General features: G+C 55.1%; 2 protein-coding genes and 1 long non-coding RNA gene across 8 annotated transcripts in view; 1 reads left to right on the forward strand and 2 right to left on the reverse strand.

Moving 5' to 3' along the window:
• The window catches only part of LOC104876038, a 4,078-nt gene extending 2,484 nt beyond the window's left edge, over positions 1–1,594 (forward strand). The window contains exons 1-3 of one of the 3 annotated variants that reach the window (XR_784232.2): positions 181–274; positions 490–708; positions 883–1,594. This is a non-coding gene — a long non-coding RNA (uncharacterized LOC104876038). Of the gene's footprint in view, positions 1–180; positions 709–882 lie in introns of those variants that run through there. The other 2 variants (XR_784233.3, XR_004515036.1) reach the window with 2 other exon arrangements.
• A 3,006-nt stretch (positions 1,595–4,600) lies between these two features.
• Lenep (lens epithelial protein) lies at positions 4,601–5,189 on the reverse strand. Its single transcript, XM_010643913.3, is given in 2 exon segments — positions 4,601–5,133; positions 5,136–5,189. Coding segments are annotated over 2 exon segments (165 nt in total). The 5' UTR covers positions 5,188–5,189; the 3' UTR covers positions 4,601–5,020.
• On the reverse strand, positions 5,049–12,073 carry Flad1 (flavin adenine dinucleotide synthetase 1). 4 transcript variants are annotated; one of them, XM_010643911.3, is made up of 8 exons: positions 11,981–12,073; positions 11,156–11,356; positions 8,728–9,472; positions 7,861–8,008; positions 7,396–7,494; positions 6,847–7,036; positions 5,763–5,824; positions 5,049–5,666 (listed from the first exon to the last, which is right to left on the reverse strand). In XM_010643911.3, the coding sequence occupies exons 2-8, from the start codon at positions 11,222–11,224 to the stop codon at positions 5,531–5,533; spliced, it is 1,449 nt and encodes a 482-aa protein (XP_010642213.1). In that variant the 5' UTR covers positions 11,225–11,356; positions 11,981–12,073; the 3' UTR covers positions 5,049–5,530. The 4 variants fall into 4 exon arrangements, with proteins under 4 accessions (XP_010642213.1, XP_010642214.1, XP_010642210.1 ...); XM_010643912.3 differs by having other exon boundaries at positions 5,049–5,648; positions 5,751–5,824; XM_010643908.3 differs by having other exon boundaries at positions 5,206–5,666; positions 5,751–5,824.
• Positions 12,074–13,576: the final 1,503 nt, after the last annotated feature.

The raw sequence follows: 13,576 nt of genomic DNA on the forward strand, positions 1-13,576 counted from the left end.
AGAGACATAAGAGGAGAGAGGAGAAGGGGGAAGGAGGAGGAAAGAGGGAGGGAGAGAAAGAATGGGAATGACAGTCTGAGAAGGCATAGCAAGTGCTCCCTTACGTAGGAACCGTTACCCTGTCCGTGCATCTGTTTACCAGACTAAACTCCCCAAAGCATCTGGTGGCTGAGTTATTTATAACTCCGCGCCTGTTCCGGGCCTCTCGGCTGGAGCCGGCTGCCGCGCGGCCTTAATCGCCGCCGGGATCTCTGCGCCCCCCAGGGCCGGGGAGGTAAATTTAGCTTCAGGAAGCTCCGGGGAACATTTTCCAAAACTCCACGTCTCGCAGCGGGCTAGACGGACCCCTCCGTGCGCAGCCTTCCCCGGCCGGCCACCAGGCGGCGCAGGTCTTCCGGCTCCGGGGACCCAGCCAGCTGGGAGTTAGGGTCGCTGTTTGTTTGTTTGTTTGTTTGTTTGAGTCAGGGTCTCCACTGTGTTGTCCTTCAGGCTGGCCTTGAGCTTGTGGCAACCCTTCTGCCTCAGCCTCCCGAGTGCGCCCCCACACTCAGCGAGGGTCGCTGCTGCTTTGAAGCTGGAGTAGGTAAAGGGCAGTGAATAACAGCTGGAAGAAAAGTCCTCACCAAGGCTGTCCAGGACGCTGGGATCTGAAAACCACTGAGAAAAGGGGTGGGGACTTCTGTGTATCCAGCGGGATGTAACTCACAGGTAAGCCAAATGCAAATGAAAGCCTTGGGGGCTTGGGGGTCTGAAGGTTGGTACCAACATCGAAGGCCACACCCTTTCTGCACCTCTCCTGTGGTGTTGCCGGGAAAACTGGGACGCTGCTGCCCTGTCCCGACCATTGTTAACATGCCCTGCTTTTTGCACTCCCCTCCTCAGACCTTAACCGCTGTCCACTGCCTGCCTCTTGCACACCACCGAGGGTTCCGCCAGCGTTGTGATCCGCAGGGCCTTGGAAGCCGGCCTGGACTCTTGCTGCCCGACCCGGGTTCCCTTACGGCCCTGCGGCGGGGTGTGCTCCAATCCCGCCCTACCCCTTGTGGCCACTTGAGGGCGCGGGCGCGCCGAGGGCTAGGTGTGCCTTTACCCCTCCCCCCAGGACACCTGCTTTCCTGCAGGCTGCTCTCTCAAAACCGGAGTTACTGCTTGGGGAGTTGATGTGGGGAGGCTTCAGCGGTTTGTTTTTGTTTTTTCCTTCTCCAGGAGTAGAGAGAGCTATGGGCCAGGGGTCAGGGTGGATTAGATAGGACACGATTGGGGCTGCCACATTCTAGAACGAGGGAAGTTTAGGATTGAGGTGCGGGTTGTGTGTCCTTCCTTGCTTGCCTGGCTCCTGCCTGCCGGCAAACAGAAAAGAAAGGCGGGCTAATTAGAAGAAGCCCTGAATTTGATTTTTTTTTTTTTTTTTAAAGGCAAGTATTTCACTGTGTTGCCCCAGGCTGGTCTGATTTCTGGGCTTGTGAAATTCTGCCTCAGCCTTCTGAGTGATTAGAGCTAGAGGCACCCAAAGTCAGACCTGTACAGTCCTGAATTTGAGGTCTGAAAAAGTGGATTCACTGCATGACCGTTCTGCCGCCTGACTTGGTGAATCCCTTCGGGTCCCTGGGCAGGTTTCTTCACAGGAACGTAGAGTGATAAACCACCTTTGTCCCGCACGCTCCCAAGTGGACTTGTGAGGCCCAAAGCACTCTGCAGTGTGAAAAGGGCCTCCAATGGTGTGTGAATGTTTCCTGCTCTCCCAGCCCTGTCAGGCTCTGCTGTCAGCATTTCCTCGCAGGCCTGTGGCCTCAGCTTCTTTCTCCTCCAGCTCCCCCCACCCTCCTACCGTGGACCACAGCCTGGGCCAGGGGAGTGGGTGTCCACACTCAGACCCAGTGGGGCCTCAGAAAGGAAGAGGCAGGAGGCCAAGCCCAAGTCTGGAAGAGCTGAGCCAGCCAGCAGGGCGCAGGCTGTGCGGCAAGATGAGGCGACAGAGAAGCCCGATTCGGATGGGAAGGGGAATCATCGGACTGCTGCTCCCCCTCTCAGCTCTGCCCTTGGCATTGGATTTTAGCCATTCTTACTGCTGTGTCCTGGGGCAAGGGTGCAGCTCTGGAGGAGCTGGGCAAGGACACTGCCCTGCCCTGGTGACTCAAGAGTCTCCAAGCTGCCTGGGATAAAAAACAACCTGGAGGCCAGGTGTGGTGGCAGAGGTATGTAATCCCAGCTGAGGCAGGAGGATCTCTGTGAGTTCCAGACCAGCCTGGGTTATGTAGTGAGTTCCAGGTCAGTCTCAACTACATAGTGAGACCCTATCTCAAAAGAAAAAAAAAAAACAAAGAAACAACCTGGAGTTCCAACACTATGGAGTACTAAGCTGCCATGAAAAGGACTGCTGTGACATCCTGGGTGCTGTGTGAAGTGTATAAAGGGGGAAAAGGCAGGGTACACAGCAGTGTGCAGTCTGTGAACAGCTGCCAAGGGCGAGGCTGTCCGGAATCCAGCAGCTCCTCAAAGTGCCACTGCTCTAAGCCTGATCTGGGCCACCAGAGTGTCTGGAGTATTCTCACTACCTACTAGTAGATCTCTCTCTCTCTCTCTCTCTCTCTCTCTCTCTCTCTCTCTCTCTCCCTCACTCTCTTTCCACTGTAGCCCAGGCTGGTCTCAGACTTGCATCAATCTTCCTGCCTCAGCCTCATGAGTGCTGTGATTATAGGCTAGATCTCTTACATTCTTTAGAGTAATTCTAAAGTTTGTCCCCAGCGCTGCCCATGGGAGCCTTTCAAATAAAAAATCAGTTCTGGTTGGATACCCTGTGGTTGTTTCTCATTGACTCGGCATAAAAGCTCAAATTCTTACTTAGCTATGCACACACACCCTCAGCTGAGCTTTTTCCCCCATGGTACCTATCACCTAACATATATATTTTATTTTGTGGTACTGGGGATTATGCCCAGGGCCTTCATACTTAGTTGCTGTGTTGTCCTGGCTGAGCTTGAACTCTCCTCCTGACAGCCTCCCAGAATGCTGGGATTACAGAAGTGCACCACTACATACAGCTCTATGTTCTTAAAAAAAAATACAAACCTATAACGTACCTTTCCACTGGAATGTGAGCTCCACAGGGAAAGCCCTCTTGTTTCTTCACTCCTGTTGCCATAGCACCTAGGCTGTCATATAGATGATTAATAATGTTTGAATTGAATGAAGGAAGGGCCAGGGATCTGGCTCAGTGGTTCTGCCACCTGCCTCGCAAGTACAAGGGCCCACGTTTGATCCCCGGTACCAAAAAAAAAAGTAAAAGAATGAAGGACGGATGGACGGAGATGCAGCCTTTGCATAGATGATTGCTGGAACGGTCTCCAAGAAGTTGGTAATCAGTTACCTCTGAGGAGGTGAGCTTGGGGTCTGGGGGATGTAGGAATCTTCATTTTTATTTTATTGCAGTACTAGGGATTAAGCTGAGGTACATTCTACTACTGAGTACATTGTACATTCCTGGCCTTTGTACTTTTGAGTCGGGGTCTCACTAAGTTGCCCAGGTAGGCCTTGAGCTTGTGATTTTCCTGCCTCATCCTCCCTAGTAACTGGAGTAGCTGGGATTTGCAACCCAGCTGAAATTTTTACTTTTTACTATTACTTATTTTAAACTTTGTGTGTGTGTATTTTTTTTGGGAGGTACTGGGGATCAAACTCATGACCTTGCATTTTTGAGGAAGGTACAGGGCCACTGAGCTAAATCCCCGGCCCCGTACTGAATATTACTTTACAAAAGGAAAAAAAGCTAATGCCAGGTGTGCTTGCACATGTCTAATCCCAGCACTTGGGGAGGCAGAGGCAGGAGTTTCAGCTCAGCCTGAGAAACTTACTGAGACCCTGTCTCAAAAAAATAAAAGGGCCGGGGATGTAGCTCAGAGAGAAGGCCCTGGGTTCAATACCAGTTCCAGAAAAAAGGAAAAGAAAAAGCCCAGAGGAAAAGCAGTTAACCAAGAAGGCTGAGCAACTGGTCCCAGGGAGGGACGGAGAGGGCCCCATCCCTCACCTCCCGGCCCCAGTGCCTGGGTGAGAAAGGCAGACAGGCAATAGCTGGGCCTCTGTGGGGACAGGGCACATGGGGGACCCCAGAGAGAGGCATACAAAGCCATTGCTGGCTCTGAGGTTTCAGGGCTGTGGCTGGGCATGGTAGAAACATGGGCGAGGTGACACCCATGTGGCCCTCCCCTTGGGAATGACCAGGGAAGGCAGGGGGTGGCGGCTGCCAGGGATCAGGCTGTGCGTGCCGTGGTCAGCCTGAGGGGCCTGTATGGCTGTGCAGGTGCCTTTTCTCTGCAGCTTTCCATCTGGGCTGGGCACTTTGGCAGCTGTGGCTGCCTTTTTCCTGAGCTGGGGATAAGCAGCACTCCCCAGGCTCCTCGGAGACAGCAAGCAGGCTGGACCAGGGCTCTGCGGTCTCCCAGGAGATACCATCCAGATGAGGGCCTCCACACACACACCCCAAGGTCGGGGAGCTCGGCCTTCTCCGCACCCAGGCCCAGGGAGTCAGGAAACCTGGCCTTCCAGGGACTGCTGTCCAGGACGAGCTCCCTCCTTCCCAGTTAGGCATTTGGAACTTTCTGGTCTCAAGGCCTGTTTATTTTTTCATGTGTAGTCATGATTCCAAAGCAGAGGTCCTTGGGGCGGCCCATTGCTGGAGCTAAGTGGCGCAGTAGGCTCACTTTGGGGCTGGTGGGCTTGCGGTGCCAGCCTGGGGGAGTGCCAGGCCCTGCCACAGCTTTGCTGGTCCTGGGCAGCAGGTCCCCTGGGGGCGTGGGGAGCGGGTGCCTGGACTCGAGGCCTGGCAGATGCCTGGCTCAGCCGTCCACACTTCCCTCCCTCCAGATGCCTCCTTGGTCTGGTACAGCTGGCCCTGGAGTGTCACCGGGGCTGCAGAACAGAGCGGGAGCTGTGGCTGTTCTGCCACACGTCCGTCCCCGATGCCCATCTAAGCAATGCCTGCCAAGGTGCCAGTGGGCAGAGGTGGTGGCAGCTCCCACTGTCCTTAACCCAGCAGCTCCCCCATACACCAGCAGCAGAGGAGGACGCAGGCAATGTCCTTCAGGGTGTGCTGCAGGCCCTCCCGTGCTGTACCCATCTTGACGACAGGTACCTGGGCCCTGCATCCCACAGGGACCCTCCCCAGGCCAGCGGCTGGGTCCCAGGCTGCATGTGGAGCACGGGTGTGGGAGGCCTCCCTGCTGCCCCCGACCCGGCCCCATGACTGGAGACCAAGGCACCAGGGTCTGGCAAAGGAAAGTCCTGGGCCTGGGGGGTGGGGTGGGGGCTCGCAGATGTCCACGGCCCACTCCAGCTCAGCCCTCCCTGGGCTCTGCCGGGCTGGACGTGAGGAATCGCCCTAAGAGCCCTTTCCAGCCCCGAGTGGGAACGGCCAGCAGGGTCTGGCCTGGCCTGGCTGCCTCCCCAGTCCGGAGCCCGAGCAGGAAGACATGACCAGGGCTACAGACGAGGGAAAGGCTGGGTTTACTGCTGGCCAGGAGGGAGGGAGAGGGAGTCAGGTGCGGGCGTTGCGTTCCTCCTCCTCCTTCTCCAGCAGGTAGGCGGGGCGGTAGGTGGGTGGCCCTCCAGGGCTCAGGCACTTCAGGGCCGGGTTCCGCACCGTGTTCTCGGGACTGCCCAGCGACGTGTACCTGCGGTGAGGACGGAGGAGGGGTGTGCGGACCTCACAGCCTCTTCCCACCCGTGCCACCCGGCCTCCCCTCTGCCCCGCCTACCCCTGGTCGTACAGGACACAGTACGGGATGAAAAGCTGCCGCAGGAAATCCCAGATGTTGCTGTAGGTCCAGTCCTGGCGGCGGAGGCAGAAGTCATAGGTGTCCCTTGTCCCACACCCGTGTCCCGGAGGGGCCTCTGGGGTTCCTGTCCCCACCCTGGGAAGGCCTGTTCTCCGTGTCCCTGCGACAGCCACTCTGTGCGGGACGGGCAGTGACCCTTCCTTCGGCCTCACCCTCTCCAAGCCTAGGCCACTCCAGGACGAGGACAGCTGTGTGTGGGGGCCAGGCTGGGTACACACTTGATATCTTCCTGCCTCAGCCTCCCAGAGTACTGGAATTAGAGGTGTGTTCCAACATCCAGCTGCTCAGTCCTTTAAACATTTTCTTATTGTGCAAATCGTTGAAATGCCCTTGGTGGGCATGGTTCCACATGCTTGTAATCTCAGCATTACAAGCTGGAATGGGACGGCTGAAGAAGGAAGGCTGCTGAAAGTCTGAGGCCGGCCTGGGCTCTCTAGTGAGTTCAAGGCCAGTCTGAACTGCACAGTGAGACCATGTCGCTTGCTCGCTCTCTCTCTCCCTCTGTTTTTCAGACAGGGTCTAGCTAACTAATTTGCTAAACTGCCCTTGGCAGGTACGTGCCTATAATTGGGTACTTGGGAGGATGAGGCAGGAGAATCACCACAAGTTTGAGGCCAGCCTGCACTACATAGTGAGACCCTGTTTAAAAAAACAAAACAAGACAGAACTGCTAAACTTCCCAGGCTGGGCTCAAATTAGGAATTCTCCTGCCTCAACCTCCCAGAATGCTGGTGTGCACCACACCTGGCCCTCAATTAATTGCATTTAGAAACAACATACAATTTACATGACATAAACTTCACCCAGTGAAAATACACTGGAGCTCAGTGGCTTCTGGCAATTTGTATTTCATGTATGACTCGGTGGCCAGTGGCCATGGTGCTGGACAGCACAGGTCCGAGTCCCTGTCCTGCGCACAGGAGCAAGCACAGTGCCCACTTGAGCGGCTGGCAGCAGGCAGCCCTGTCTCCCCGTGTGACCCGCAGCGGGCATCCTGCAGGCCTGGCCCATTTACCAGCAGTGGGTTGATGCGCATGAACACAGGCCAGCCAGGGTCGGTGGGGCTGAAGGGGTGGAGGCCACAGGAGTAGGGGTCGGTACTGCGGGTGCCCATGAGCACGGCTTCCAGCTGCGGGTAGCGCGTCTGCAGCTCACGAAGGGCCTGCTTCATGTCGCCCTCGGCCTCCAGCACCCTCAGACTATACCTTGAGGAAGAGGAGTGGTGTGGTCAGAGCCGGCGCCACGGAGCCCCTGGGCCCGGCCTCCAGCCCCTCACCTTCTATTTTTATTTTATTTTTTGGTTTTTTGAGACAGGGTCTCACTATGCAGCTGAGACTGACCTGGAACTCACTGTGTAGCATTTTTTTTTTTTTTTTGAGACACAGGGTCTCACTATGCAGCTGAGACTGATCTGGAACTCACTGTGTAGCCCAGGCTGGTCTCCAACTCACAGTGATCCTCCTGCCTCAGTCTCCCGAGTGCTGGGATTACAGGCGTGCGCCACCACGCCTGGTTTTTTTCTCAATTTTTAATTTTAATTTTATTTTTTGGTTCAGTCCCTTACCTTCTGATGGTGTCCTGCAGAAACTGCTCCAGTTCAGGGAAAGGGGAGACACTGCGGATGTACAGGATCTGGAGGGCTTCTGGGCCATCGGGAAACTTCCTGGGAGGGGAGAATCCATGGGCTCCCGAGCATGGGTAGGGCAGGCCCTGGGGTGACACCTTCCGCTTCGCCCCTTTCTTCCTGTGACCCAGCCGACCCACATCCGTGGGAAGCCCACTCTGGTCTCTCAGCTCCAAAACCTGCGCTTCCTGTGTCTACATGAGATTTCTCACCAGGACAGCGTGTCTGTGGCGGGCGCGTCCCACGAGGGCCAGAAATGTCTGATGGCAGCAGATACGTGGGCAGCGGAACTGAGTCGCCGTGGCTGCCTCCCTGCCCGGCCACCCTGGGCCCCTTTCTCCTGGCTTGCTGGGACCAAGGACTGCAGAGCAGGACGGTGCAGTCTCGGGCTCTCGGTGTGCTCACCTCCGCACGGCGGCGTGGAAGAGGTGCAGCAGGGCAGTGCAGTCCTTGCCCCCGTTGAAGCCCAGGCAGAGCTGGGTGAGGTGGTACCTGGCCAGGGCGGCCTCAATGGTCTGCAGGGCACTTGTCACCTTCTTCCCCAGAGAGGACCCTGTGCGGTGGGAACACATGGCTGGTCACGGCCGCACATCGGGAAGAGAGCCCTGCTGTCCCCAGGGTTCTCTGGGCTAAGCCTCAGCCCTTTGGGGCAGCTCCTGTGCCCTGCAGTCTGCCCACCCCCACCAGGTTCAGCATCCTTCCTGAGGGGTAGGGGCTGAGGGGGTGGGGTGCTCCGGTTTCCTCACAGGCTTTCATCCTGCCTGATTCTGCCCACCTCCTGGTCTAACCAAATCCTCCTCAGGACCCAGCGTCTGTCACCGAGCCCCGAGGAGCCTTCTCCCACCCTGTGGAGTCCTTTTCATCACTCCCATCCAGCTTTTTCATTCTTTTATTTTTTGAGGTAGGATCTCACTACATAGTTCAGGCCAGCCTGGAACTCACTGGATCTTCCTGCCTCGGCCTCCTGAGTGCTGGGATAACAGGCCTGCGCCGCCACATCTGGCTCATTACTCATGTTTTATGCACAATTACCTTCTTTTAAACTATTGGTCAAAAAGTGCGGGACACACCCTTAACCTGTTATGCTTCTCCCCAGCTCCTAATACCGGGCCGGTGAAAAGGAAGCACTCAAGAGTATTACTGGGAGAATGAGTGAATCAACAGCAGCTAACTCCCACCTCCTTCCAGATTTGTGGGACCCCAGGACAGGCCCTGTTCCTGAGGCTTACAGGGGCGCCACGGCCCGGCCACCTGCTGCCTGGAGGCCCCTACCTGACTCAGCCAGCTTGTACACGGCCTCGCTGGCCTGCTCCACAGCGTCGGGCACGTAGGGAACCACAGAGCCCGGGGGTAGACGGGCAGTCAGGTAGGCCAGGCACTCCTCCAAGGGCCCTTCCTCCTCGGAGTCCAGGGTCAGCTTCACCTGGTAATAGTTGCTGCCCCAGTCTGGGTAGGAGCCCAGAACAAGCGTCCTCCCAAAGTGGGCTTGGGCCTCGGCCAGGACGGGAGCGATGGAGGCCTCCGCAGCAGCCACGTACAGCTCCCGAGAGTGGAACTGAACGGCCGGGTTCCGGAACAGCCCCTTGAACCCCTCCAGCCCCCGCCGCAGCAGCTCCTGAACGCCTGGGAAGAGGTAGACATTGCGGACGGACACCAGCGGGTACCGGAAGGGCCGGCTGGTGCGAGGGTCCATGCCGTAGTGGAGGCGCGCGGAGGAGGGCACCAGCGACAGCTTCTCCCAGCCCTCCCCTCCCAGGGCCCGGACGGCCGCCTGCAGCTCAGGGTGCGGCTTGAGCTCCTCCCCGAAGGCGTGAGCCACGGCCTCCAGGGTGACATCATCGTGTGTGGGCCCCACGCCCCCCGCCGTGAGGACGTAGGTGAACCGGCTGGAGAAAGAGGCCACCTCGGCCGCAATGGTGTTCACCTCGTCGGGCACAACAGAAACCCGGCAGACCTGGACGCCCAGGGACCTCAGTGTCCGGCACAGGAAGTACGTGTTGGTGTCCTGAGTGCGTCCCTAGGGATGGGGACAGGACCACCGTTGCTGTACTGACGACAGGTGCTTCGGCCCAAAGATAGGCTGCTCTGCTTTTGGGGACACAACTGAAGGCTGGCAAGGAGCCTGGGCGGACCCGGCAGTGGGAGAATGACCTGGGCCCCACCTCTGGACTTCTTCCTGGTCTCACTCACACTTCCTGTTCAGCTTTCTCTCCAGACCCACAGCTCTGGCTGCCTGGACCCAAGTCCTGCCTGCGTGGCCTCACCATACCCCTGGCTGCTGCTGTCCCTCAGGCAGGGCCTTCCCAGACTGTTCCCAGCCAGCTGGGCCTTTCATCCTGTCAGCTCTCTCCTCCTGCTCTCATCTGTCCCCATGACTACCAAGCCCGGGTCGTCAGCCCCTTTCACCTGGACAATGGTGACAGCCTCCTGGCTGGGCTCCCAGCCTCCAGCCGCCATGCCGAACTGTCTGCTGAGGAACCTCCCTAATAGTTCACTGTGATTACATCACTCAGGCCCAACAGCCACTTGTTGTTTCCAACTGTATACAGAATAAAGTTCACATTCCTTCACAGATATCTGAGGCTGCTTCTGACATGCACCCTATCATTTTCTTTTCCAGCCTCATCTTCCATTTCTCTATAGTGGCTTAGTGGTTAAAAATTTATGCTAGCCAGGCGTGGTGGTACACGCCTGTAATCTCAGTACTGGGGGGCTGAGGCAGGAGGATCGCCACAAGTTCAAGGCCAGCTTGGGCTACACAGTGAGACTTTATCTCAAAACAAACAAACAAACAAAAAAAAAACCATCCCAAAAAACAGAAAGAAAGAATGAAAAAATTCTACAGTAAGGGAGAACCAGGCTGGAATCTCTACCACTTCCATGTATGTAATCTTGGCCAAGTTTCTCAGTCCCTGAGCCTCAGTTTTGTAACCTATGAAATGAAATTTATAATGAAAACACCAATTTGATGAAATTGTTTTTCGAGACAGGGTCCCACCACGTGGTTCAGGCTGTCCTTGAACTCACTAGATAGCCCAGGCTGGCTTCAAACTTAAGGTGATCCTCCTGCATCAGCTTCCCGAGTGCTAGGATTGTGAGAACTAAAAAATCCCACCTGTGGTGTAATACATATAAACACACCGCCAGGCTCTAGGGAGCACTGAAAAGTACAGGTCAGCATGGCTGTCTCAAACCTGTGCCTGCCCTGCCTTCTAGCAGCACCTCTGATCACTCAAGGGGGTAGATTTCTCCCTTGAAGTACTTTCCTTTTAGGCCATTTATCCACCCTGCCGAGTGCCTTTAATCTTTTCCAGTCAGGCTGGATATAACTTTTTTTTAATAGGTCTTGCTATGTTGCCCAGGCTGGCCTCAGAATCACAGTTCTCTTGGGTCAGCCTTCTGAGCAGCTAGGATCACAGGTGCGCGGCTCCACAATCAGCTTTGGATAGAGCTCTGAGGATCTGCACCTCTCCTGCTTACCGAGCCTCCTTACCGCTGTGCAGTTTCCCTTCCACCCCCACATACTGTTTGCCAATCTGCAGGGACGCTGCTGCAGGGTAATCGAAAGAATGGGGGTTACTTTTCTTCCCATATGTGGGACTCAGTCCAGGCCCCTACTGCAACGGACAAGGGGCTCCCGCCCTCCCACGCAGCAAGTCCCTAAGAACAGGAGAACGCAGCCCGCGCGTGAACCACACACCTTGAGAATCTCATCTCCAACAATGATGATGCCTGCTGTCACGCTGCGCCCCGAAGTCCCAGATGCCATGGTCCTGCCTTTGCCCCTCTGCAAGGCCCTCCAGTAGCCACCCGGACCCCTAGTCAGGGGCCGAAAGCACAGGTGGGCCGCCAGGTCTACAGGGTGCCGAGGGCCACAGCCTGGGAACAGGGTCAAGGGGACCTGGAGAAACCAGAAAGGCCAATGGAGGGCAGGAGGGCGCGGCCCTCCTTTGAGCAGATCCTGGACAAGCGACTCCTTTATTACAGTCTCTTTAACAAACGTTTTCTCAAGTCCCAGCCCATGCTCTCACAAGTGTTCTCTGTTTGCCTGTTTGCTTTTTTGCAGTGCTAGGGATCCGACCCACGGCCTCACGCGTGCAAGATAAGCGCTGGCCGCCGCCTGCCTCGCGAGCACAAGAACCCGAGATGACCCCGGTACCGGGGCGGGATATATATATATATATATATATATATATTGGCGCTGTGCCACGGAGTCCCTTACATATGTCTTCTAAGCTTGGATCTAGCCTCCCTACATATCCTGCTCTCCCGAGAACCTACCACTTTAAATGTCTTCTATCTGCCGATCCGACCTCTTCAGAGCTTGCTCTAGCTTGGGGATCTGCACCTTTAAGTGTCTCTTCTTTTCACCTTTAAAGGTCCCCCGACCAGGGGCTTGGCCCATTTAAATGTGCTGCGCCGTCCTCATCTGACCAGAACCCAGTCGCCTTCCCCTTCACCCTTTCTAGCCCGGAACCCCTTCTTCTACCAAGTTTCACACTGCTGAGCTCTTCCAAGCTCTCACCTGCCTAACGCGTCCCTGCACCGGGCCTTTCCTTTCCTCGAGTCCTGGGACAACTTCCTTACTCACAGTCCCACCTTACTCTACAATTTACTCATATTGATTGGTTATTTTGGCCGTCCCTTAGCTTCTTCCTGAAGGTCCCATTGGTGTAGCTGACTGTCGCTCTCTCGGGCTTTGTCCCGCAGGCCGGAGAAATGCTACGTTGTTATAGGCAACAACCACGTGGTTATCCCTCACCCGGAAATGTAGGGGCGGGCTTTGTGCTGGGGGCGGGACCTAGGGGGTTGTGGCACGGAAGGAGGAGAAACAGCTTCAGCTGTATTTTATTTTGGGGTTTTTTTTCTTTCTTTCTTTTTTTTTTTTTTTGGTTTTTTGAGACACGGTCCCACTATGTAGTGGAGACTGACCTGGAATTCACTGTGTAGCCCAGGCTGGTCTCGAATTCACAGCGATCCTCTTGCCTCAGCTTCCCGAGTGCTGGGATTACAGGCTTGTGCCACCCGCCTCCACAGCTTCTGCTGTTTTTAAATTCTCATAGGCGTGGGCTCTTTTTATTCACAATGAATAAATTTTAGGGTAAGCAGTCAGGGGCTGGTACTGAACCCAGGGCCTCGCTCATACTGGGCAAGTGCTCTACCACTGAATTATAATCCCAGCCCTATTTTTTTATTTTTCTATTTTCACTTTTTTTTTTCTTGTCCTTTCCTTCCTCTCAGCCTTAGTTATTTTTCAATGAGGGAGGACCAATATGCTTAGCCACCCTTTTGCCTAACCCTCTCTCTCCTTCCCCAAAAGCTGGGACTACAGGGTCACCACAGCACCAGGGTGGGATTTTGTTTATTAAATTGGAGGGAGTCAGGGAAGGTTAATCAGCATTGACTGTGGGGAAGGAGTTTCTTGGAATAGACGATCGATTAATGTGTGGAACCTTCATTTGTCTCTAGTATATATGGAAAGGCTCAACTTACTTGAAACCTCTTTGAGGAGATAAAGTTCAACAAATAAAAACGTACCTTTAGCTGAGTGTGGTAGTGAACACTTGTGATCCCAGCACTCTGGGAAGCTGAGGCTGGAGAATTAGTCTGGGCCATTTATTATTAATATTATTTTATTATTATTTTTTTGTGTGTGTGTGAGACAGGGTCTCACTATGTAGTTGAGTCTGACCTGGAACTCACTATGTAGCTCAGGCTGGTCTCGAACTCACAGAGATCCTTCTGCCTCAGCCTCCCGAGTGCTGGGATCACAGGCCTAAGCCACCATGCCTGGCCCACAGTCTGGGCCATTTAGTTAGACACTGTCAAGAAATAAATTTTAAAAATAAAAATTTTAAAAAGGGTTGGTGCTGGGCATGGTGGTGCATACCTGTAATCCCAGAACTGAGAGGCTGAGGCAGGAGAATCTGAGTTCTAGGCCAGCCTGGGCTACACAGTGAGTTCAAGGCCAGCCTGAACTTCTTAGTGAGAACCTGTCTCAAAAAAAAAAAAAAAAAGTGTTGGGGATGTAACAGTGTGAAGTCTCCTGGGCTCAATCCTCAGTAACACACAAACAACCAAACCCCCAACTCCCTTGACCCACCTTGCTCCAGATGCTTAA

The sequence above is a fragment of the Fukomys damarensis genome, unplaced genomic scaffold (genome assembly GCF_012274545.1).
Source record: "Fukomys damarensis isolate Sample0158 unplaced genomic scaffold, DMR_v1.0_HiC HiC_scaffold_33, whole genome shotgun sequence".
NCBI lineage: Eukaryota > Metazoa > Chordata > Mammalia > Rodentia > Bathyergidae > Fukomys > Fukomys damarensis.

Coding starts and splice junctions, on each gene's coding strand:
- Flad1 (XM_010643908.3), bottom strand. CDS start 11,224: ATGGCATCTGGGACTTCGGGGCGCAGCGTGACAGCAGGCATCATCATT. Junction 8,009..8,727: donor GTACAAGCTGGCTGAGTCAG/GTAGGGGCCTCC, acceptor CCCACCGCACAG/GGTCCTCTCTGGGGAAGAAG. Junction 7,037..7,395: donor CTGCAGGACACCATCAGAAG/GTAAGGGACTGA, acceptor CTCTTCCTCAAG/GTATAGTCTGAGGGTGCTGG.